This window comes from Phocoena sinus, chromosome 11 (genome assembly GCF_008692025.1).
Source record: "Phocoena sinus isolate mPhoSin1 chromosome 11, mPhoSin1.pri, whole genome shotgun sequence".
Classification (NCBI taxonomy): domain Eukaryota; kingdom Metazoa; phylum Chordata; class Mammalia; order Artiodactyla; family Phocoenidae; genus Phocoena; species Phocoena sinus.
In genome coordinates, this window is record NC_045773.1 from 40,211,941 (window position 1) to 40,237,509 (window position 25,569).

General features: G+C 37.6%; 1 protein-coding gene across 1 annotated transcript in view; it reads left to right on the plus strand.

The window, feature by feature from the left end:
- SMARCC1 (SWI/SNF related, matrix associated, actin dependent regulator of chromatin subfamily c member 1) overlaps nt 1-25,569 on the plus strand; it is a 177,545-nt gene that overhangs the window by 41,157 nt on the left and 110,819 nt on the right. The window contains 5 exon segments of the mRNA XM_032648973.1: nt 394-463; nt 8,208-8,277; nt 11,599-11,674; nt 21,063-21,188; nt 23,143-23,264. Of these exon segments, the coding sequence (XP_032504864.1) occupies nt 394-463; nt 8,208-8,277; nt 11,599-11,674; nt 21,063-21,188; nt 23,143-23,264 (464 nt within the window).

Here is a 25,569-nt window from a genome sequence, read left to right on the forward strand (position 1 = left end):
CATGCCTCGCGGCCAAAAAACCAAAACATAAAAAACAGAAGCAATATTGTAAAAAATTCAATAAAGATTAAAAAAAAAATGGTCCACATCAAAAAAAGTCTTTAAAGAGAAAGCAACAAAGAAAATTAGCAAAGAGGTATTTATATTATTTTCCTATTCAACGATGTAAACTGTATCTATGGATAATTTATTTTTGTTTTTTCTTGTTAATCACCGTCTCTTTCCTTGACTAAAATAATGAAAATATTATAGTTTTAAAATACTGCTCTCAAAAAAATATAAAAAGTAGAATAATGCCTTTATAATTCTTAGGCAGTTTGCATCTGGCAAGACGTCTCATAGTTTGTTTGCCATATGTTTTATTTTTACATTACTCCTTCATTTGCTTTCCAGGGGACATTTACTGATGAGAAGTCAAAAGCTTCCCACCACATTTATCCATATCCTTCCTCACAAGAGGATGGTAAGTTAGTTTTTGGTTATGAACTGATAAACTGATACTTTACTAGATTTTAAATTATATTAGCAGAGGTTTAAATAATCAGCTTTAAAAAAATAAGAGACTTTCAAATATTAAATAAATATCACAGATGATTTAAATTTATAGTTTTTTATTTTTTTGCTGAGTTAGGCTTAGCAAACTAATTCTGTGATGTCCAGTTTTCTGATCATTAGACTTATTTCTTTGTTGGTAATCATTATCTGGGTGTTAAGTCTAGGCAAGCCTTATACATTATATGTTAACTATGTTTATGTTTGCCATATCTCTTGTGTTCTGAAAATTAAGAGAAATTGCAAGACAGAAGAACATCTCTTGGGAAGATTGGCTTACTGACTGTCTAAACAGGGCCCTTCAGCAATATTTTTTAATTAATTAATTAATTAATATTTATTTTTTATTGGTCTCAGGCAACCAGCTCTTGGTTTCATTGAATTTCTCTAATGCTTTGCTCTTTTCTATTTGATTGATTGCCACTCTGATCTTTTATTTCCTTTCTGCTGCCTACTTTGGATTGAATTGTTGTTCGTTTTTTTTTTAAATTAATTAATTTATCTTTGGCTGTGTTGGGTCTTCGTTGCTGTACGTGGGCTTTCTCTAGTTGTGGGGAGGGGGAGCTACTCTTCGTTGAGGTGTGTGGGCTTCTCATTGCGGTGGCTACTCTTGTTGCGGAGCACAGGCTCTAGATGCGTGGGCTTCAGTAGTTGTGGCTCGTGGACTCTAGAGCACAGGCTTAGCAGTTGTGGTGCATGGGCTTAGTTGCTCTGTGGCATGTGGGATCTTCCCGGACCAGGGTTTGAGCCCACGTCCACTGCATTGGCAGGCGGATTCCTTTTTTTTTTTTTTTTTTTTTTTCTCTGTATGCGGGCCTCTCACTGTTGCGGCCTCTCCCGTTGCGGAGCACAGGCTCCGGACGCGCAGGCTCAGCGGCCATGGCTCACGGGCCCAGCTGCTCTGCGGCATGTGGGATCTTCCCGGACCAGGACACGAACCCGCGTCCCCTGCATCGGCAGGCGGACTCTCAACCACTGCGCCACCAGGGAACGCGGGCAGATGGATTCTTAACCACTGCGCCACTAGGGAAGCCCTCAGCAATATTTTAGTTTGGTGAATTTATAATGGTTCAGATTCTGATCTCCAACTGTGCTATCATAAAAGTTGATTTTGTCATTGGCCGGAGTTCATTAGATCTGTGGAAACTGATTTGTGCTAACCATTCTTTCAAGGGTTGGAAAGTTGGGAAACAAACTATGAATTAACTAACAAGGTTAATTAATTTAGATTGAGAAATAGATCTCTTATAGGGATCAAGTCTTCTTGTAAACACCACATATCCGTGTAAGACATCTATATAAGAAGCCAAATTATATCATATTTGAATGGCTAATTACCTGATGCTGAGTGTTTTTCCTGACCAGTGCAGTTTTGCTAGAAGTCAGTAACAAAAAGATTACAAGATAATTCCTGATGCTTGAAAATTAAGAAATATATTGCCATATAATCCTTGGGTCAAAGAAGAAATTACAATAGAAATAGAATATCTTTGGAGCTGAATAATTATGAAGTGAATAATAAAGTGCGAGAACATTAAATTTTGTAGGATGCAGCTGAAGCTGTGCCCAGAGGGAAATCTATATCTTTAAATGCATATATTAGGAAAAAAGAAAGACTGAAAAATCAATGGTCCATAAGAAATTTATCTCAATAAATTAGAAAACAACAGCAAGTTAAACCTAAAGGAAGAAGGAAATAAATAGTAAAGATAAGAGCAAAAGTTTATGGAGTAGAAAATATACAATAGCAAGGTGATCAGCAATCTCAGAAATGGTTCTTAGAAAAAACTAATAAGGCTGTTAAAGTCGTGCTGCAAATAAACGAGAAAAAGAGAAAGAATAATGTCAGGAATGGAAGGGGGACATCACTACAGATCCAACAGATATTACAAACAGTTGTAAGAGGTTAGGTTAGTTGGTTGGTTGCTTGCTTGCTTGTGTGTTTGGTGTCAAACCTAAGAAACTATTGGCTAATCCAGTGTCATAAAGTTTTATAACTGTCTTTTCTTCTAAGAGTTGTATAGTTTTATCTGTGACATTTAAGTCTTTTCATCATCAGTTTTGATGCTGAAAGCTTGATTTTATTTGTAACAGTCATAATTTTAGCTCTATGACTATGATGCTTTTATAAAGTGTGAAACTTCACTCTGCCTTCAGTGTTTAATTGATGGTTTCTCAGATTTTATCCTGTTAGGTAATAGCAATCGGTTTCCACTAGATGGAGGTCGTGAATAGCTGTTTATGATAGCCTTCTGCTGCTGGCTGACTCTTTTTCACTAATAAGGCTGGTATAAAACATGTAGGTTTTGGGCTTCCCTGGTGGCGCAGTGGTTGAGAGTCTGCCTGCCAATGCAGGGGACATGGGTTCAAGCCCTGGTCTGGGAAGATCCCACGTGCCACGGAGCAGCTGGGCCCGTGAGCTACAAATACTGAGCTCTGCGCGTATGGAGCCTGTGCTCTGCAGCAAGAGAGGCCGCGACAGTGAGAGGCCCGCGCACCGCGATGAAGAGTGGCCCCCGCTTGCCACAACTAGAGAAAGCCCTCGCACAGAAACGAAGACCCAACACAGCCAAAAATAAATAAATGAATAAATAAATTTAAAAAAAAAAAAAAAAACATGTAGGTTTTGAACTTTTTGGGAAAAAAAATTGCCTTTTAACAAAAGATGTGAACTGTAATTGTTACATCTAGATACTTAATGATTCCTTATTTATGCTGGTTTTGTTTTTCTCCTTTGTTTAGTACAGCCTCGATTACTATATACTAATGCTTGCTTGGTATTGCTATCAGTAGTAGAGTTATTAGGAGATAGCATTTAAATTTTAATATATTGGAAGTTATTTTTTAATGTAAAATGTGATTCTTTACACTATAGGATTTATCTTAGAATAACTGGCTGTCAGGTAAATGTTGACTCTCAATGAAGCTCTCTGTTGGGCTCCGTACAGGTACTGTTTTAGATAAGTGTGCAGATCATAACAATACCAGCCACAACACATTACAAATCATGTTGTAAAACCCTTGCAAATGCGGTATACCTTTTATGAAGATTAGTTAAGTTTAAAATAAAAGGTGACATTTAAAATATTAGTAATATTTTGAGTATGGCATGCTAGAAGGGGGTACAAATTAAGCAAAAGCATAGAGGCAATAAATTATGAAATTTGAGGAAAAGCAAATGGCAAAGTTTGGCTGTGTGTCTTAGATAGTGGGAAATAAGTGGGTAGGTAAGAGGACCTGTGTCTGGTTTAAAGAGGCTTGTTTTTATTTGGTGAATGAGGGAGAGGGTAGACAAATTTTGATGATTTTGGTGAAGAGAAGCTTGCAACTATGGCTGTAGTAGGAAAATTTTCCTGGGAGCTGATTTCTGGGATATCAGATACGTGGAGACTGGTTAGAGAACAGGACCCATTGGGAAGCTCTGAATTAAATTGCTGAGTGAGGGGGTATGTTAATCATTGGATGGGATAAATTCATATATCAGGAGAGTAAAGGAGATAGGTGGCAAACCAGGATGGTCCATATCTTAACAGTCAAGGGAAAATAAGGAAAGGAAAGCATTTCCAAACAAATGAGGTGGGCAGTGGAATTTTTCTACAAAGAAATCAAAGTGAAGCCTAAGACAGGGCATTTGGTCAGTCAGGAAATAATTTGGGAATGAAATTTCAGTAACTTGGAAATGAGAGTAAGTTGTAGGGTTGGTGGAATATCGCTGGTTTCCCAGGATTTATGGCAGGGAAAAGAAAGTGGAGGATGTCACCCACCAGACGGTTTGGGTTTTGTCTTTCAGTGTGGCTTTACAGTATATTTCTGGGCAGAGCAAAAATAAATTGAAGCACATAGTTGAGTTGAGACCTGGTAGGGATAAAGGGCTTGGTTTAAGAACATAGGTTGAATTACTGGTTTTAGCAGAAGGAATATGTAGTTCCTCAGAGAAGAAAATAAATGAAGAGAATTCTTAAAAATTGACATACTGTTTAGAAGAGGAAAACAGACTAAATCTTGTTCAAAATAAATTACTTAGATGGACAGATAAGTCCCTTCGGTTTTCTTATCTGTTCGCAATTCTTTTTTCTTGTTCATCTGACTTGATAGTTTTAAATGGCCAGGTTTTTAAAATTTTTTATTTTATATTGGAGTATAGGTGATTAACAATGTTGTGTTAGTTTCAGGTATACAGAAAAGTGATTAAGTTATACATATACATGTATCTTCAAATGACCAGTGTTTGAGTTTGATGTTTATTTTCTCTGGTTGGCCAGGTCTGATGTTGAACCCCTCTAGAGAATTTTTCAGTTTTGTTATTATATTCTTCAACTCCAGAATTTCTGTTTGGTTCTTTTTTATAGTTTCAGTCTCTTTGTTGATGTTCTTAATATTGTTCATATATTGTTTTCCTAATTTTGTTTAGTTGTTTAACTGTGTTCTCTTGTAGTACCTTGAGCCTCTTTAAAACGGTTATTTTGAATTTGTCAGGTAATCCATAGATCTTTGTTTTTTTAGGGTTGGCTTTTGAGATTCATTTTATTCCTTGGATTGGGCCATTTTCCCTTTCTCTTTCTGTGTCTTGTTATTTTCTGCTGTGTTTATTTATTTGTTTGTTGGCTGCATTGGGTCTTCGTTGCGGTGCATGGGCTTCTCGTTGTGGTGGCTTCTCTTGTTGCGGAGCACGGCTGTAGGTGCACGAGCTTCAGTGTTTGTGGCACGCGGGCTCAGTAGTTGTGGCTTGAGGGCTCTGGAGCGCAGCCTCAATAGTTGTAGCACACGGGCTTAGCTGCTCCATGGCATGTGGGATCTTCCCGGACCAGGGCTCGAACCCATGTTCCCTGCATTGGCAGGCGGATTCTTAACCACTGCACCACCATGGAAGTCCCTTCTGCTTTGTTTTGTGCGTTTGAAAAAACAGCCACATCTCCCAGTCTTTATGGTCTGGCTTTGTACAGGGGAAGACCTTCACTAGTCAGCTCAACTTGAGATCCTGGCATCCCTCAAACAGTTTCTGGGCTTGAGTATGTAATTTCTCAGTTAGAGAGATTTGCTGGCTCCTCTTTCAGGAACTTATAATCTCTTGCTCTCTCTAGTGTCTGTCTGCTGTACCACAAGTTTGCTGTTGCTGCAGCAAGCCACTGAGTGAACCCTCTTTGATCTCTGGGGTGCCCAGGCTTCCAGAGTATGCTGGTTCCCCATCAGCACTCTGAGTTAGTTAAGACAGAAACCTGTCCCTTGGGCAGCCCACCTAAAAGCCAGAACACTGGATGTTTATTCCCTCTAATTTTTCCCTGCCAAGGAAGAAGTTGGGTTCCGTGTGCTTTCTCCTCATCACAGCAAGCTGAGCCAGCCATCTGTGGCACTGTGTTTCTCTGGTGCTACAGTAAACCTCTGAGCTCTTTTTTCTTCTCTGTGACCACCGCACATCCAAAATATGCCAATTCCATTAGTGTTCCAAGTCAGGTGAGACAAACTAGTCCCTTGGCAGCCCCCTGAAAAGTAGGAACGTTGAACACACATCCGTTCTTCTTTTCAGCCCAAGGGAGAAGCTGAGAGCTGAGCTTTTCCTCGTGATCCTGCTGAGCTCTGCTGGCTTGGGGGAATTGTAATTGTGGTTGATATGAAATGACTTTTCTTACTGTTTCAATGCAGCTGTTTTTGACTTCGAGCTTCCCTGGGGTAGTGTGACTTCTTAATTGGTTTCCGGGCTTTCTGGATAGTATATTGTTAAGTCGTCTCTGGTGGAACAAAGTCTGAGCCTTCCTGTTTGCCACTTTGCTGACATCACTTCCTGTGTGTTATTTCCTTTTATGGTCAAATAACATTCCATTGTATGAATATACTACCTTTTGTTTAGCCAATGGAAAGTTGATGGACATTTATTTATAATAATAATGACATTATGTTTATGTACAAGTTATTGTGTGGACTTACGTTTCCAATTCTCTTATGTTTATACCTAGACAATGAATTGCTGAGTCATACTGGCAACTCTATGTTAAACATTTTGAGATACTGCCAACCTGTTTCCCAAAGTGGTTGTACCATTTTACAGTCCCATCAGCATTGTATGAAGATACCAATTTTGCTACATCCTCATCAACACTTTTAATTTCCTGGTTTTTAATATTAGCCTTTCTAGTGAGTGTCAGTATCTCTTTGTGATTTTGATTTGCATTTCTCTAACTGTTAATGAATTCCAAGTATCTTTGCATGTGCTTTTTGGACATTTGTATATCTTCTTTGGAGAAATGTTTATTCAGGTCCTTTGCCTATTTTTTGTTGGATTATTTGTCTTTTTATTGTTAGTTGCAAGAGCTGTTTATATATTCTGAATTTGGACTAAATTGTACTTGTAAAATTAAGTTTTTTTATACTGATTCTGTGTAACTTATTGTCATTTCCGGGAATAGTGTGAATTCACATCTCTAACTTTTAGTTATTTCTGCTACTGGGAAAATTTTCAAAGATAGTCAGTGTCACAATCTTTATAAAAGTCAGCTGTAGAAAGGATAGATATCCTTTTTTCTTTACCTCCTAAAGCTGCACAACCTTTGAGATAGATTTTGTATTCTATGTAAAAGACAGCTCTTACTAGAGAGTCTCAGTATATTTTATTTATACAGAGCGAGTTCTGAAAGGCCCACTGGCCTTTTCACTTTTTCCTTGGCCATCTTGGGATATCAGGTTAAGGAATAGGGCCTGATTTCTTTCAAGATAGTAAGGTGAGCAGTTGGATACTTAAAAAAGGGCATAGGCATGTGGCCTTCATGGCTTTAGTCAGTGAAGGTGGGGCTATTTCATGTTGAAATTGGCAATGAGAAGCCAATTTTACTTGGCTGATTTCACTTAGTTTTTCTATTTTGCTATTATGTGAGGTTCAAGGGGCTTACCTCATCATTTCCCTTTTAGTACTAGAAACAAGTTTTCTAAGCTAAATTTAGACTACCAAAGGAATCATCCCAGGTACTGAAATGGAGATGTGATTCAACTGTGATTAAATCAACAAGAATCATGTGATTATATAAATTTGCACCTATCTTTGGTAAGGAAACTTGAAATCAAAATATCTACATTATGTGATCATATTGTTTACACTCTTGTTGGGAGGACTATATTAACAGATAGGAAGTCATTAAAGAATAATAAAAATAGTATTACTGTTAAAACCTTTGATGTAGCACTATAAAGTGCTATAGGACACCAGAGAAAGTGGATCTGGAGGAAAAAGAATAGTTGGTGAAACTTTCATCAAGGAGATGAAGCATGACTTACACCTTGAACGATGTGTAGTAATTGCAGAGCTTCACAGAAAAAGGGAGGAGAAGTTCTATATGGGAAATGAGGCAGTAAAGAATATAGTGATACTGATTTGGATGGATCTGGAGACAAATAGGCAGGTGGATGGGAGGGGAGAATATTTTAAATACTAAAGTAGACAGTTGGTTTTGTCAAGAGCGGTGGATAATAGGCCTAGAATCTAGTAAGTCTGAATACACAGCTGAAAAACTTCCCCTTAGTATGGCAGATAACATTCAATTAGGAGGAAGGATTTTGGGGAGGAGCTTACTAGCAAACCAAAAACTCTAGGTAAAAGTTAAGTCTAAGTAATAGTTTATTCATTTGTTTTGTCAGATTGACTAAAGTTTTTTCTTTTTCCCTTTCAGAAGAGTGGTTGAGACCTGTGATGAGAAAAGACAAGCAGGTGTTAGTGCATTGGGGGTTTTACCCAGACAGGTAATGTTGATATGTCCTTACATCTGCTATAGTTTTGTCAGTGCAAGTCAGAGTTATTTATATATAGTTTCGCTTTCTGAATAGCGACAATTTTGTTGATTTGTTTCAGTCATTGAACTCACTTCTTTTGAGTATTCTCTTACTGACTTCCTTATTTATTAAGTTATGGAGTTCAGTGAAGTCACAGGCTTTATTTATCTTAAACTGATATGTTTGCTGTGTTTGCCAAAACAGTCCTTCAGTATGGTATTAGACTGCTAGTTTAGATTTGTTTCCTTTAAGAAATGAATTTTTCTTCTGGGTATTTTATGACTGGTTAGTTTTATTTTATTTATTTATTTTAAAATACCTATGCCATTCTATTATGGATGAAGTTATTTTATGTCTAAAATGAAGTATATATCATAACTCATACAGTGTTTCAGTATCTAAATGTGCATAAAGAATATTATAAACAAGAACAAATGTCAGTGAGAATGGTGGTTATTGTTTAATTAAAATTATGCCGGCATAGGGGGCATTTAGGAATAAGGATAACCTTTCACGTACTTCATCTTCTTAAACCTACGGTAGAGCTGTTTAAGTGTTCATTTCACTATTTTCAAGTGGAGAGACTCTCCGTTGTGGGTTTTTCATGTCAGACCAGTCTTCTTTCATCTGTATCCACATCCACTTCTAGCCTTACCGTATTATTGGAAGCAAATCCCAAACATATCATTTCACTATTTCAATAATAAATATTTCAGTATGTATTTCTGAAAGATAAGGACTCATTAAAAAAAATAAGCACAATACCACTGTCAAACCTAAAAAAATTAACAGAATTCCTTAATGTCAAATATCAAGTCATTGTTGTCATATGATATATTTGATTGATTGATAAGATTGGTATTTGTTGGAATTAGAATTTAAACACATCTTGTGATTAGTTGATATGTTTCTTAAGTATTTTTCAGTTTATAGGTTCTCCCTGTGGGGAAGCCCACCCCGCCTTACAGTGTATTACTTAAGAAACCAGGTTGTTTGTCCTGCAGAGTTTACCACAGTGTGGAATTTTTTATGGCATCACTGTGGTGTATTTGAACATGTTTCTCCATTCTTTGGAGTTGATCAGAATCCATTTCAGTTTAGGGAAGGAACAAGACTTGCATAGGTGTGTGTTCTTCATCAGGAGACATATAATGTCTGGTTATGTGTTGTTTTGAAGTTAATCTATTTGAGTGACCTTATTTTACTTATAAATATATTTTTTGAGGAAGAAATATGTCTTTAGATATCTTCAAATTTTTAAGAATATATTCACAGTTTTCATACAAGTTGACTTAATTAGAACCAAATCAAGTCAGCTTGCTTATCAACCTTTTTTGAACCATAATTGACCACTTTACATGAACTAACATTTTTTTTTAATTAGTAATATTTAAGTAAATACTTTCTAGAGAACATTTCTTATTTTGAGGCTTTAGGTATTCATGGCACTATTAAAACAAACTTTTCAGTATCATAGGAACTATTACAGGAACTCAGCTTGCCTTTGAAACACTTCGGTGGAAGCTCAAATATATGACAAACTACATAAAGTATAGGATTGAAATGAATTTTATAGTAACACATTATAAGACATGTTAGCTTGTTTGCTAGCCTTTTGTTTATGTATCAAATAAACTATAATGGCTGGCTCATGTCCTGCCTCCTCAAGGGGCCTTGTTAGTTCACTTTCTTAACTATAGTTTGTGCCCTCACTTCTTATTGTAACATTTTCTTGTCAAGACTTAAAGAATATAAGGTTTTTAATTTTTTTTACTCACCATTGCAGTCTTTACCTGGAATAGTTAATTAATTGGCAAAGGAACTTTTTTCCTCCAACTCATGTTTAAATGTTCCTAGAAAACTTACCAGAGTGCTGTTAATAGGTCTGTTGAGCTGTACTTGTTCCAAATGCTTTTCAGCTGACTTCTGAGAAGTGGCTAAAGGAAGCCAATGCTTGTTACTATACTTATATTTCATTTAGATATCACTTAGCTTTATAATAATTTATTGGCCAGTATAGGAGCATTGATAAAGTTTTAATTTGGTAGGTAATTTTATGCTTATTTCAAAATTGTGGAGTAGGGGGAGTGATTTATATCAGTGAGCTGGATTTCTCTGATAAGAGAACCATTGAGCAAAGACATGTGAAGATAGGAGGGAGTGAGCTAGATGGATATCTGGGTAATGAGGAGCATATGTAAAGGGCATGATGTGGCCACCGTCTGATAGTCAAAGCGTACCACTAAAGCCCAGGTGGGTCGAATAAAACATGAGTGAGGGGAGAGTACTAGGAGATGAGGTCATAGGACCAGATTATGAAGCCTTGGCAAACCACTGTACGGATTTTGACTTTTAACTCCGAGTTCGGTGGGAGCTGGAAGGTTTTGAACAGTTGGACTTAGTTTTTTAAAGGATTGCTCTGGTTGCTATGTGAAAAATGGACTCCCAGGGCCTTTGGGTCAACATGGAAGTTATATAGATCCTAAACATATTTTGAAGGTGGAAGTGGTAGAAGTTGTTGATAGTTTGATTATAGGATGTAATTGAGAGTGAAGTCAAGGATATCTTGCAAGTATTTTGGCCAGAACAACTGGAAAAGTGGAATTGGCATTTCCTGAGAGGAGGATGATTGGCTGGATCATATTGTTGGAGTTGGGATGGCATTATATGTTGAATTTTGAGTGTATCAATATTGGGTTTGAAAGCTTTATTAGACATGTAATGAGAGATGTGGAATTGGCAGTTGAATTTATGAGTGGAATTGGCAGTTGAATTTATGAGGCAGAATTCAGAGAATAGGGCAGGTATGAGATTTCAAGTCATCAGTATATGTTTGAAGGCATAGAACTGCATGAGATGATCATCAAGAGGATGAATAGGTCAGAGGATTGTTCCAAAAACTGAAACTTCGGGCCTTCCAGTGTTGAAGAGGTTTGGGAGGAGAGGAGAAACTGGCAGTGGAAACTGAAGAGAGAGGCTTGTGACTAGAAGGAATGCCAGATGATAGTACTGTCTTAGAGGACAAATAAGGGAAATGCTTTGAGGAGTGATCAACATGTTGAAATTCTGTGGACTGAGGCTTTTAAACTTTGGGTTTACGACGTGAAGGTTACTGTAGACCTCTGCAGAAGAGATTTCTTGTCAGAGTGTTAGAGACAAAAGTATGTGATAATTTGTTATTACTGGATCCTAATAGCGTTTTTAAAATGTATTTTTACCTCTTGATCAAAGTCTTTTCCGTGAATGAATTTGGGTTCTAATTTGTTTTTCCTTTTTTCATTTTCTTTACAGCTATGATACTTGGGTCCATAGTAATGATGTTGATGTGGAAATTGAAGATCCACCAATTCCAGAAAAGCCATGGAAGGTGAAAGATCCTTTTTAAAACAAAATTTATTCTTACATAATAGCCCTTCTTAGGTGTTCTCAACAGCAATGTTTTAAAGAGATACAGAACGATGATTCTTCCTTTCTTGTCATACTATTAAGAGATACCTGTGGTCATGAAGACCTCATTATCCAGGTCTTAGATCAGATATCTGCAGTGATGTTTGAGGAGACCCCAAAGGAAAGTTAGATTGTGGTTTGAGAAAGTTGAGAGTGTTAGGAGTGGAGTTGAACATCGTTGATGATGTCATTTAGGAAGGCTGGAAGCAGTGCCTTCGTGGCTTTTATTATGATACAGACGTCTCTTACGAATCATTTCTATTATAATGGTTTCAACTTTTAACGTGGAAATAATTTTGAAAGTGCAGGAATAATACAAAACAAAGTACTGTTTTATACTCTTATTCCAGATTCCCGTTGTTATTATCTTTAAAAAATATTTATATATTCATGTTTATTTGGTTGCACCAGGTCTTACTTGTGGCTCGTGGGCTCCTTAGTTGCAGCACTCGGGGTCCTTAGTTGCAGCAGGTGGGCTCCTCAGTTGTGGCCTGTGGGCTCCTTAGTTGCGGCATGTGAGCTTCTTAGTTGTGGAATGCAAACTCTTAGTTAGCGGCATGTGTGTGGGATCTAGTTCCCTGACCAGGCATTGAAACCGGGCCCCCTGCACTGGGAGTGCAGAGTCTTAACCACTGCACCACCAGAGAAGTCCCCCCTGTTGTTAATTATTTAAATAATTTATTACCTGATACAGGGCCCATATTACATCTTCACCAGTTGTCCCACTGATATAATAAGCTTTATAGTTAGTTTTTCCCCTGATCCAGGATCCAGTTCAGGATCACACACTGCATTTAGTTGTCACATCTCTTTAGTCTACTTTAATCTGGAACTTTCAGCCCTTCTTTTTTCTTCTACGACACTGGCATTTTAGAAGTATATAGGTCAGTTGTTGTTGTTTTAGAATGTCCCTGAATTTTAGTTCGTGTATTTCCTTATATTCAGGCTATGTATTTTTGGCTGCAGTACTCCATAACTAATATTCTGTCCTTCTCAGTGCGTCATATTGGCAGCCTCATATTATCCATTTTTCCCATTGTGGCTCATACTTTGATCATTTGTGAAGGTACTGTCTGCCTGGTTTTCCCACTGTAACATCACCATTTTTCTCATTGACATTTAAAATATTTTATAGGGAAATACTTTGAGACTACACAAATATACTTTTCTTCATTGAATTTGTGTCTGAAGGTTTGCTCATCCATTAATAATTTCTGTGACTGAATTAAGTTATTACTGGTGCTTTTCTAATTCTATCCATTCCATCTGTGCTTGCAGTTGGCATTTTGCAGCAGGGACAAGCTTTCCCTTCTCCCATTATGTGTGTCTGTGGTCTGTGCATTCACACAGCAGTGACATTACTACCATTCTTCATTTTGATGAATTATCTAAATTTGGCCAGTGGGAATGCCTTTAAGCCACCTCCTGTGACCTTTTGGCATTATTTGATGCATTTTTGCATATCTCCTACTTTCTGACACAAAAAGATGTTCCAAACTCCTTTTTTTTTTTTAATTAATTTATTTATTTTTTGTTTATATTTGGCTGCGTTGGGTCTTCGTTGCTACGCGCAGGCTTTCTCTAGTTGCGGTGAGCGGGGGCTACTTTTTGTTGCAGTGTGTGGGCTTCTCGGGCTCCAGGTGCACGGGCTTCAGCAGTTGTGGCTCGCAGGCTCAGTAGTTGTGTTGCACAGGCTTAGTTGCTCCACGGCATGTGGGATCTTCCCAGACCAGGGCTCGAACCCATGTCCCCTGCATTGGCAGGTGGGTTCTTAACCGCCGTGCCACCGGGGAAGTCCGGAAAATGTTAACTTTTAAAATCCGGCCTTTCTTTGTTAGAAATAAACTTTTTTACTTGACGTGTAGCCTACAGAAAAATTTTTAACCATTCTTTATGTGTCTCCATGTATGGGTTACAAATAAGTGCTGAATCCTCATTTAGAGTGCCAGTGCAACAATTGTTCCCTTGTGTGATGTTTCTGTGATTTTCACACCCACTCTCCCCCTGATTCCTGGGTATAGTTTATTGGAATGACAAATTCTTATAAGGAATGAGGCAACTGGTAGCATTTCTTTGTCTTGTTTTTAGGAAAATAGAATGACGTTTTTAAAAAAATTATTTGTTTATTTATTTGGCTGCCTTGGGTCTTTGTTGCTGCATGTGGACTTTCTCTAGTTGAGGCAAGCGGAGGCCACTCTTCGTTGCAGTGTGCATGCTTCTCATTGCAGTGGCTTCTCTTATTGCGGAGCACGGGCTCCAGGCGAGCAGGCTTCAGTAGTTGTGGCATGTGGGCTCAGTAGTTGTGGCTCGTGGGCTCTAGGGCACAGGCTCAGTAGTTGTGGTACACGGGCTTAGCTGCTCCGCGGCATATGGAATCTTCCCAGGCCAGGGCTAGAACCCATGTCCCCTGCATTGGCAGGCGGATTCTTAACCATGCGTCACCAGGGAAGTCCCTAGAATGACTTTTAAAGGAAAATACATTAGCTAAAGAATGCCCACCCTGCAATAAAAGCAATTACAAATACTTTAAATCAGTGGTTTTCAAACTTTGGTGATCATGTATGTCCAAGAAAGCAAAATTAGGAACTATTTACTTTTAAAAACAATATATTTATCTTATTTTTGGCTGTGTCGGGTCTTAGTTGTGGCATGTGACATCTGTATTGCAACATGTGGGATCTTTTGTTGCGACATGTGGGCTTCTCTGTAGTTGTGGCTCGCAAGCTCCAGAGCGCGTGGGTTCTGTAGTTGCAGCCTGCTGGCTATCTAGTTGTGGCTCACGTGCTCAGTAGTTGCAGTGCATGGGGTTAGTTGCCCCGCAGCATGTAGGATCTTAGTTCCCTGAACAGGGATTGAACCCACGTTCCCTGCATTGGAAGGTGGATTTTTAACCACTGGACCACCAGGGAAGTCCCCTACTTCCTTTTATGTTTAGTTAACATATAAAATTTTTCACTAGAAATTTAAATAGTTACTGAGTATGTGGAATCTTTCATGTTTGTTTATTTTTTTGCTTTTATGTTTGTATTTACAAACTAAATAAAAAAAAATTTTTTTTAACTTTTTAGTTTATATTGGAGTATAGCCGATTAACAATGTTGTGATAGTTTCAGGTGCACAGCAAAGAGACTTAACCATACATATATACATGTATCCATTCTCCCCGAGACTCCCCTCCCATCCAGGCTGCCACATAATATTGAGCAGAGTTCCCTGTGCTATACAGTAGGTCCTTGTTGGTTATCTTTTTTAAATTAATTTATCATATTTAAATACTTTTTCTTAATGTATCCTATGAAATCTAAATTGCAATCTGTGCTCACTGTTATCCATTTTAAGAATAAATGCATATGCTTTTTGTTAAAAGTCAAGTGTGTTACATACTTTATTTTTCTTCTTGAACTTGCATTTTTATTTTACCTTCAAGAGAATATAATCCTAGTATAATACTTTTTAATGCTTGAAGATCTTATCCCTGAAACCTAGAGAAAAGGAGCTAAGCATGTCTTTAGTCAGAAAATTTGAACTGGAATTTTAGTTTCTCTATTATTGTATAAAACAATGCTTATGTATTGTTTTGTTGTTCTAGAGGAAATGTGATTGCTATGAGAAAGTTAGCACTTAATTTAAAATGTTAAATTGTGGATATTAACATTTATTAAATATGAATAATAAAAACGGATCACAGTTTTAAAAAACACCTGTGTACTTGCCACTCTCAAGAAAGAACATTACCATTACCATTGAAGCATTCCATGTTCATCCTTTGGCCTGCCCACTCAGAGCTAACCATTATTCTAAATGTTTGGCTTGTCTTTTTTATGCAGTTTTACCGCACACGCACACACACACACAAAACTACACAAATCCTGTTTTAGTTTTTACATTTAAAAAGCTTTAATATCAGTGTAATCATATTGTAATTTTTCGTGACTTGCCTTTTTGTTCAGCATCATTCATCTATAGTAGATAGCAGTCCAAGTAATCTCGTGTATGCATATGTCACAATATATCCATTGTAATGTGGGTGGGTGTGGTAGTTACTACTTTAAGGTACTATGAAAAATGCTACTATGAACTTTCCTGAACATACATCTTTTGTGTTTGTTCATAATGGAATTACTGGATCTTAGGGAATGCAAACATTCACTTTTTCTAAACAGTGCCGTATTGTTTCCAGATGGTTGTAAAAATTTATTTTGCTAAGGGTGTATAAGTTTTCTGGATGCTCTGTATCATGGCCAGTGCTTGGTATATTCTTTTTTTTTTTTTTTTTTTTTTTTAATTTATTTATTTTTGGCTGTGTTGGGTTTTCGTTGCTGCGTGCGGGCTTTCTCTAGTTGCAGCGAGCGGGGGCGACTCTTCATTGCAGTGCACAGGCTTCTCATTGTGGTGGCTTCTCTCGTTGTGGAGCATGGGCTCTAGGCGTGCGGGCTTCAGTAGTTGGCGGCACACAGGCTCAGTAGTTGTGGCTCATGAGCTCTAGAGCACAGGCTCAGTAGTTGTGGTGCACGGACTTAGTTGCTCCACAGCATGTGGGATCTTCCCAGACCAGGGATCGAACCTGTGTCCCCTGCACTGGCAGGTGGATTCTCAACCACTGTGCCACCAGGGAAGGCCTGCTTGGTGTATTCTGACTTAGTGATATTTACCTATCTACTGGATGTGAAGTGGTGTTTCTTTAGGGTTTTAACTTGTATTTCTCTTATTACCAAATAGCTTTGCCATCTTTTCATGAATTCTTTGACCTTTGGTGTTTCTTCCTCTATGAAGTGCTCGTTTCTACCTTTTGCTTTTTTTTTTCCCATTGCGTTGTCTTTTTCTTTGTGGGTGTTCTTTAGATATTCTGCATACTAACACGCATGGTTACATCATCAGTTACCTGTGTTAAAAATACGTTTTCTGGGCTTCCCTGGTGGCGCAGTGGTTGAGAGTCCGCCTGCCGATGCAGGGGACATGGGTTCGTGCCCCGGTTCGGGAAGATCCCACATGCCGCGGCAGCGGCTGGGCCCGTGAGCCATGGCCGCTGAGCCTGCGCGTCCGGAGCCTGTGCTCCACAACGGGAGAGGCCACAGCAGTGAGAGGCCCGAGTATCGCAAAAAAAAAAAAAAAAAAAAAAAAAAAATACGTTTTCTGGGCTTCCCTGGTGGTGCAGTGGTTAAGAATCCGCCTGCCAGTGGAGGGGACACAGGTTCGAGCCCTGGTCTGGGAAGATCCCACATACTGCGGAGCAGCTAACCCCGTGTGCCACAACTACTGAACCTGCTCTCTAGAGCCTGCCAGCCACAACTACTGAGCCCACGTGCCACAACTACTGAAGCTCACGTGCCTAGAGCCCGTGCTCCGCAACAAGAGAAGCCACTGCAATGAGAAACCAGCGCACCGCAACTAAGAGTAGCCCCCGCTTGTTGCTACTAGAGAAAGCCCCCACGTGCAGCAACGAAGACCCAACGCAGCCAAAAATAAAAAAATAAAATCAAATAAATAAATTTATTACAAAATAAAAATAAAAAACATAGTTTTCCTAGTAGCTTATCTTTTTGTTTTCTATCCCAAGGTCATCACGACATTTTCTTAAATCATCTTTAAAAATTCTTTAGTTTTGCCTTTAATATATAAAGATCTTTAATCTACCTGGAATTAATTTTTAAACATGTTATGATGTAGGGGAAAAAAATTTCCCCATATGGTGTTAGATCAGCTATAGTTTCAAGGTGGAAAAATATTAAAGCTGGATTTCTCTCCCCACTGATCCAAGCCATTTCTGTTAAAAGTAAATTTTTATGTATGTCATGATTTGTTTCTTGACTCTATTATAAAGTTTTATTAGTTATTTGTTTTGACTTGAGTACTCCCACTTTTTTCTTCAGGAGTCTTTTGGGTCTTTGCTGTTTTGTGTAAAGTTTAGAATCAGCTTGTTAAGGTCCATATTAAACAAACTCATTGGGATTTTGATTCGAATTAAATTTAATCTGTAGAACAACTTGGAGAAAACTGACATCTTTACAATACTGAGCCTCTCAATTTGTGGAGGCAATTTATCTCCCAATTTATTTAGGTCGTTTATATCTTTCAGTTAAATTGTATAATTTTCTTCACATTTCATTGATCGTCTCAGAATGATCATACAGTAATGTATATTTTTGGAAAATTTTTTCTCTATTAAACCTCATATATGGAGTGTCAGTGGATAAAACTACTTTTCCTTTTACAAGGGTTGGCAAATTATAGTCACCTGTTTTTGTATATAAAATTGTATTAGATCACCACCAAACCCATTCATTTATGTATTTTCTGTGGCGGATTGCACACTATAGCAGCAGAGTTGAGTAGAGACAGAGCATATGGCTTGCAAGCCTAAAATATTTAGTATCTAACCCTTCCCCCCACCCCCCCCAAAAAAAGCATACCAATTCCTGCTATATTTGTGTTGTCCCATTATCTTCAGGGAAGGTGATTTTTTTTTTTAAACATCTTTATTGGGGTATAATTGCTTTATATTATACAAATATATAGTGTGTTAGTTTCTGCTTTATAACAAAGTATAATTGCTTTATATTATACAAATATATAGTGTGTTAGTTTCTGCTTTATAACAAAGTGAATCAGTTATACATATACATATGTTCCCATATCAGGGAAGATGATTTTAAACAACAACAAAAACTACCTTTAAATGTAATCTGAGAGGTTATAACCAAACTGTTCTCATTGAAAACTTGAAAAAAATGTGAACTGTGCTCTCTGATGTTAGAACTACTGAGCCTCCAGCATTGTCTAGCAGTTTCAAACATATATCTTTGTGTGTAGTCAAATCTAGACATCTGTCTAGTCAAACAGTTAAGTTGTTACTTGGAAAAAAATGTTGATTAAAGGGATAAACTATATGACTTGTGAGCCATATAACATTGTAAAGTATTACGAAAGGATTTTTAGAAACATACTATGTTGAAGATTATAGTTGTCAGAAGTTTAGGACTGGGCTTGATAGCAGAGTTTACCATCGTATCATTTCATAGGTAAGGAAACTGGGTTACAGAAGTTAGATAATTTTGCTGAAGGTTGCACAACCTATTATATTATTCTGACCCTAAGGTGTTTTTGTGAGACAGGTAATAGAGCATAGTGGCATAAGAGCTTAGGCAGAACTCAGTGCAAAGCTTTGCCTCTTGATAGGTAAGTAACTGGGCAGCTTGCTGATACTCTGTGCCCCAGTTTGCTGATTTGGAAAGCTGGAGAGACTAACCTGCCTTGCTTAGCGGGATTAAACAAGATCATATTATATGTAAGGTGTTCAGCAGAGTGCCTGGCACAAATGATTATTAGTTGTCCATACTGTCCTAACATACTTTCTCAAGAGAATTCTGTCAAGGTCTTCTGGATAGTAAAGAATGTACAATGTGAATATTCAGCTCTACTTTTAAAATATATACATACTTATGAATAATTTGGAAAAGACTATTAAGTTTTCAAATGCTGTGACATAAATTTTTCTGAATTAATTACTGAATTAAATTTTTCTGCAATTAATTACATCACTGAATTAATTTACCCTTTTGAACATAGTCATGCCTTTAAATAGATTTTTTTCTCTAATTAGCTTAAGGTTTCTCATGCTCTATTTATATATCCCATTCTCATAATTTATACATATAGGAGTCTTTTCGAGTTACATTATTTAAGGTCTTGTATTCTCCTTGATGGGTATTAATTTTATGTTTGTTACTGTGTAGCTCTAGTTTTGGGAGGAAAAGAGGCATGTAGTCAGGTCGATGTCATTCTTAAAGCAGTATATCATTCAGGCAATATCCTTAACAACCAATGTAGTAATGTTTCCCTTTTTTTTGAAAATACAAGGGGGGAGCAGTGGGGAGCTTAGATTGACAAAATATTTTTATTGGCAAGTCCATATAGTCTCAGTGATTGCTATGTTGTAGGTTTTTAGTTCCTGAAGGCTTCATAGCTGTAGTTGCTGCTCTCTTTTTCTCTCTTTGCTCTCATGTTAGTATTTTAATGATTCTTGACTGGGCATGTTAATTGCAACACACACACACACACACACACACACACACACACACCACCCATGACTGAACAGCAGTCCCACACAGGAAAGAAGTCTAGTCCCCAATTCCAATTGTGCTCACTTTGAGAAATACTGTTGAATAAATAGAAGTATTATAGAGGCTAGGGCTCTGGTTTAAATATCTATATATATCCGTATCTACATGTGTATCTATATAACATCCAGAGAACCCTTCCTTTTATTCTTAGAAACGTTAACAAAAAAACAAAAACAAAAGAAGTGGCCATGTAAAGGACTGGGAAGAACCCCAAATCTGACTCTCACTTCTCCACCCTGTCCCAACCTTGGCTGTTCCTGAAAGGCCTCTTTAGAGCACCATGTGTACTTGACAGGGCTGGGCAACATGTCAGTAAATGTCCTCTTTCATCATTTCTTAGAATGCTATCGAATGTATAAACCTAGAGACATTCTTTATGCCTAAAGCAATGATTTACTTTGGCCTTTTGCCTTTGAATGTTTCTGTCACTGATTTTTGTGAAGATGAAGATGCCACGATTAGTGAAATAAGCCAGATAGAGAAATACAAGTATTGCATGGTGTCACTTATATGTGGAATCTTTAAAGAAAAAAAAAAAGTCAAACTCCTAGAAACTGTAGAAAAGTGGTTGCCAGGGATTGGGGGGTAGGAGAAATAGGAAACGGTTGGTGAAAGGGTACCAGTTTTCAGCTATAAGATAAATTAGGTCTGAGGTGCTAATGTCAAATGTGACAAAAGTTGATAACACTGTACTGTAAAGTTGAAATTTGCTAAGAGAGTAGACCTAGGTGTTCTCGTGTGCACACGCGTGCACACGCACACAAGATAAATATGTGAGGGGATGGATGTATTAACTTGCTGGGGGGGGTGAATCCTTTCACAGTGTATGTATATCAAATCACAACGCACACCTTAAATATCTTACAGTTTTATTTTTCACTTACGCCTAAATAAAACTGAAATAAAGAAAAAAGATGACATGATTATCCAGTTTCAGGGTCTTGGTTATCAAAGCCTCAGTCTACACAAAACCAGTCATGCTTTTTTACTGTTTACTCAGTAAAAGACATGGAATGAAAATTGAAGTGGTTAAGTTGCCACTCATATGTCACTAATAGTCGTATTTTTAAACTGTTCTATGCAGTTGAGGCTTTGAGTGTAATAAATCAGCTACTTTCATTTTGAATACTTTAAAACCTGTAGTGATTTATTATTTATGTAGATATTCATGCTTTGATGTGATTTTAGGTTCATGCAAAATGGATTTTGGACACTGATGTTTTCAATGAATGGATGAATGAGGAGGATTATGAGGTGGATGAGAACAGGAAGCCCGTGAGTTTTCGTCAGCGAATTTCAACAAAGAATGAAGAGGTATTTGGTTTGGCACCATTTTTCTCACTTGTGTTTTCTTCTTTCTTGGCCTGAATGTTATCAAATCTTCATTAATAAACTTTCAGCCATCAAGTATATATAAAAGTTACTAAATGGCCATAACAACCATCTCAGGAGCTGGCATCGCCCAAAAAGGGGCATGAAAATCTCAGAGGGTCATTAAGATTTAAAGTGGCCCGTGCAGTGTGCAAGGTAGTACAACTGATTTTGTTCTCTAGATCTGAGTATTAATTTTGTGAACCAAATGTCATCACAGGGTAATTTAACTTAGCTCTTCATTTTCCAAGGGAAAACTGATTAAGTTTTAATATTTTTTAATAGCTTTGTTAAGGATCATATAGTAGTTAGTATAAAGTATAGGCCTTAAATGTCTCATAGTTACAGTTCAGTCCTTTTTTCAGGTAGGGGGACTTGACATTTAATACTCTTTAATCCTTTAAGAAGCCCAACCATTTAAATATTTATCCATGTTTTGTTATAAGTCACAAGTTGGGAGGTAGGTGTATCACTAGAGGAAGACTTGAGACTGAGAAGAAGGCTTAGATGTGTTAGTGTTGGGTTATGACAGCTTCAGGTAGATACCTGTGATTCCGGAAGTCTTTTTTCATTGGGGACACTTAAGATTTTTGCTTTTGTTTTGTTTTTTAGTTTTTTGAAAAAAATCTTTGAGGCATATACTTTTAACCAATAATTTAGAAAGTGTAGTTCTTTCATACCTATTTTCAGCCCCAAGACTTTCTTACTAAAAGTCTGTAACACACCATATATTCTTTATCTTTAAGAAAAATATTTAAAAACTGAGTCTTTTTCATATCTTTTTATTTTTAGTTCATCCCTATTTGCTTTGGATATTTTTTTTTTTTGCCTGCGTTGGGTCTTCGTTGCTGCGTGTGGGCTTTCTCTCATTGCGGCGAGTGGGGGCTATGCTTCGTTGTGGCGCACAGGCTTCTCATTGTCGTGGCTTCTCTTGTTGTGGAGCACAGGCTCTAGGTGCGCTGGCTTCAGTAGTTGGAGCACACGGGCTCAGTAGTTGTGGCACACGGGCTTAATTGTTCCGTGGCATGTAGGATCTTCCTGAACCAGAGCTCGAACCCGTGTTCCCTGCATTGGCAGGTGGATTCTTAACCACGGCGCCACCAGAGAAGTCCCAATCATTAATGTCTAATTGATGTTTTAATCTCTGATTCGTTTTTCAACCTCAGATGCAATACTGTGGATTATTTTAGGTGTATTTTCTTTATTATGGTCTGTTTTATTAAATTGGTATTAAATTTATCATCTACAGGCTGACTTTTGTATATTGATGTATGGCCTGCAACTGTGCTGAGCTCGTTTATTAGCTCTAATAGTTTTTTTGTGGATTCCTTGGGGTTATCCATGTATAAGATCATGTCATCTGCAGATAGGGATAGTTTTACACCTGTGGGTTGACTTTTAAATCATAAGTTGCAGTCTTGTAAAATTTTACCTCTTTTGAGTCATTTTCTCTTATATTCCTTTTAATGATGAACTAGGAGTAGTTTCTGGTACATTTTCACAAGATCATTCAGCCAGTCTTTGTATTTCATTAATTTAATAGCATGTGTTTCATATTTTTCCAGTGGTTATTGAAAATGCTTTTCCCACCTGGGAACACAGAATTTGAGCAGGAACAGTTTTTAGTTGTGAGGGGTTTGGGCATGTCTGTTTTGTAGCATAGTTTGAATACCTGTGGGATGGTTCTAATATATCCATTGATGGTGCATCAGCTGGAAGGTCAGGGAAAGTTTCCTGACTGCTTACGGTTGAGGATGCTTAATGTTGTGCCTTTCATTTCCTCTGCGCACTTGTGTTTGGTATTATCTTTGTGAAAACTCACCTTTGGACAAGGGTTTGTAGAAACTGAGGAGTCAGCAAAGCTAGCCGATATTTACTTCCATTTACTTCTTCCTAGCCAGTCAGAAGTCCAGAGAGAAGAGATAGAAAAGCATCAGCTAATGCTCGAAAGAGGAAACATTCACCTTCCCCTCCACCTCCCACACCCACAGAATCCCGGAAGAAGAGCGGGAAGAAAGGGTAAGAACTGCAGCATGATTCAGAAGGCACTGAAACAGACTAAAGAACTTTGCAGATTTTTACATTTACATTGGACGTTTGTCTTACTTTGACTTGGTTGGAAGTCTTTGCTTTGATAGCTCGTCTTGTTATGGGATGTTATCTTATGGGCATCTTATGTCAATTTTATACATTTCTATCTCTGAATAGAACGTTTTTTCTGTATCAGTGTTTGTATTGAGAAGTGTGGCTGGTAAGGAATTTAAGAAATTATATTCACAAGAGTTACTGTCTTTCTCCAGTTTTACCACCTGTCCCATACATGATCCAAATGACTTATAGAGGAGTTGAACCTCTGTCTGCTCCATATTCTGCAAATTGCAGCAGTGTAGTGCCTTATTCAGTAAGTCACGTTTGTACTTAGTGAATCTTGCTTGAGTAGAGATTTTAGTTTCTATTGAATAGGTTGTTGTGAGGATTAAGTGAGACTTTAAAGACCTTGCATAGTGCCTGGCCTGAAGTAGATGCCTATAAATGGTAGACAGTAAATAATAATTTTATGATTATGTACTAAGTAGATAGTTAATAATTTCAGGGTTGTCTAGCTCAAAACATATTTTAGACTTTTTTTTTTGATGTGGACCATTTTTAAAGTCTTTATTGAATTTGTTACAATATTGCTTCTGTTTTATGTCTTTGGTTTTTTTGGTGGGAAGGCACGTGGGATCCTAGCTCCCCTACTAAGGATTGAACCCACACCCCCTGCATTGGAAGGCGAAATCTTAACCACTGGGCCACCAGGGAAGTCCCTCAAAATATATTTTGAGCATTTTTTCAGAGATTATAGTTTAGTTTTAGCCTGACAGTTTGCAAAATTTATTCTTTTCATATGGTAGTAAATTTGTCGACTTTCTGGCTGTTGTCAAGTAGATCTTTACAGTGCAGTCATCTTCTCTCCATCAGCTTCCTTTTGTGACATTCTTCTCTAGCCAAATTTGCCTTTTGTCGCCCAGAACATGCCTTGAATCACGTTATTTCTTGAAGGGTAAGGTTACTTGAAGCATTCTTAACCATGCATAGAAGCTTTTAGGGAAGTTAAGAAACTCTTATTTAGTTTTATAAATAATATTAATGAGTCAGTTACAGTTATAAAAAGATTTTTGTTTTTTTATCAAGTCACATGTACTGTGACATAAAAATTAAAAGAACAAAATAGGTTTTTCTTGGGGATTATTGAGGGTAACCTTATCTCTTTAACTTGCATTCTGAAACTTACTGTTGATGTTTAGAGATTTCAGAGCTACCTGAGATCCTTGTAAAGAATATCATAACAACTTTTCCAAATGTTTCCCGGACTGAAATCGATGTGCTACTCTCCCCTTTATGGGCTAAGATGGGCTGCCAGGACATGAGTGGTCACAGACTCAAAATGTGATGTCTGGGATGCTCACAGTGGTGGCATTTAGCCTCTACTCTGAGTATAATACCCACCAAATTTAGTTTCCCAAAATAAATGTATGCGCGTCCTTTAATTGAATGCATCTGCCTTCTAATGAGCAGGACTTTGCTCATTTAAGTCTCCCCTTAGAATAGTCTATTTAACTAAAACATCTTGAAACCTGTTTTCCTAACATTTGTTTTATTCATCTTCCCTGAATCTTTTTTTCATTTTGAAGTATTTTACCTTCTTGCCACCTTTAGTTTCATAGGCTTAAAAAAAAATTGTCATGTAATTTTTATTAAACAAATTTTTTTACTCTGTATACCTTATTCTAACCTATGCCAACATGTTATCCCTCTAAAAAGAGAATTTGGAGCGTTCTCTCAGCAGTGTGAGGACTCAGCAAGCTCTTTCTCCATTCTGCCTCCCTTGTCGGTGTATTCTAGATTACTACCCCAAAACGGGAAATTTTTTTCTTAAGCTTTTACTCATCATCCTGAAACATTGCCAACTTTTTAGTAAATTGTTACAGTTCTCTTTGTCTGAGTTGTATTTTTGTGGTACTTGTATTCATTTCTTTGTATTGGTACACATCACATTATATGAGGTAGTTAATGATTTCTGTCCTGAATTCCCTGTAATTCCTCAAGGTAAGGAATCATTCCATTCTTGTTTAAACTTTAATATGCTTTCTGGCATGTTTTAGTTTTTTTTTTGGTTTTCTTTTTGTTTTTTTGCGGTACGCGGGCCTCTCACCGTTGTGGCCTCTCCCGTTGTGGAGCACAGGCTCCGGACGCGCAGGCTCAGTGGCCATGGCTTACGGGCCTAGCCGCTCCGCGGCATGTGGGATCTTCCCGGACCGGGGCACAAACCCGTGCCCCCTGC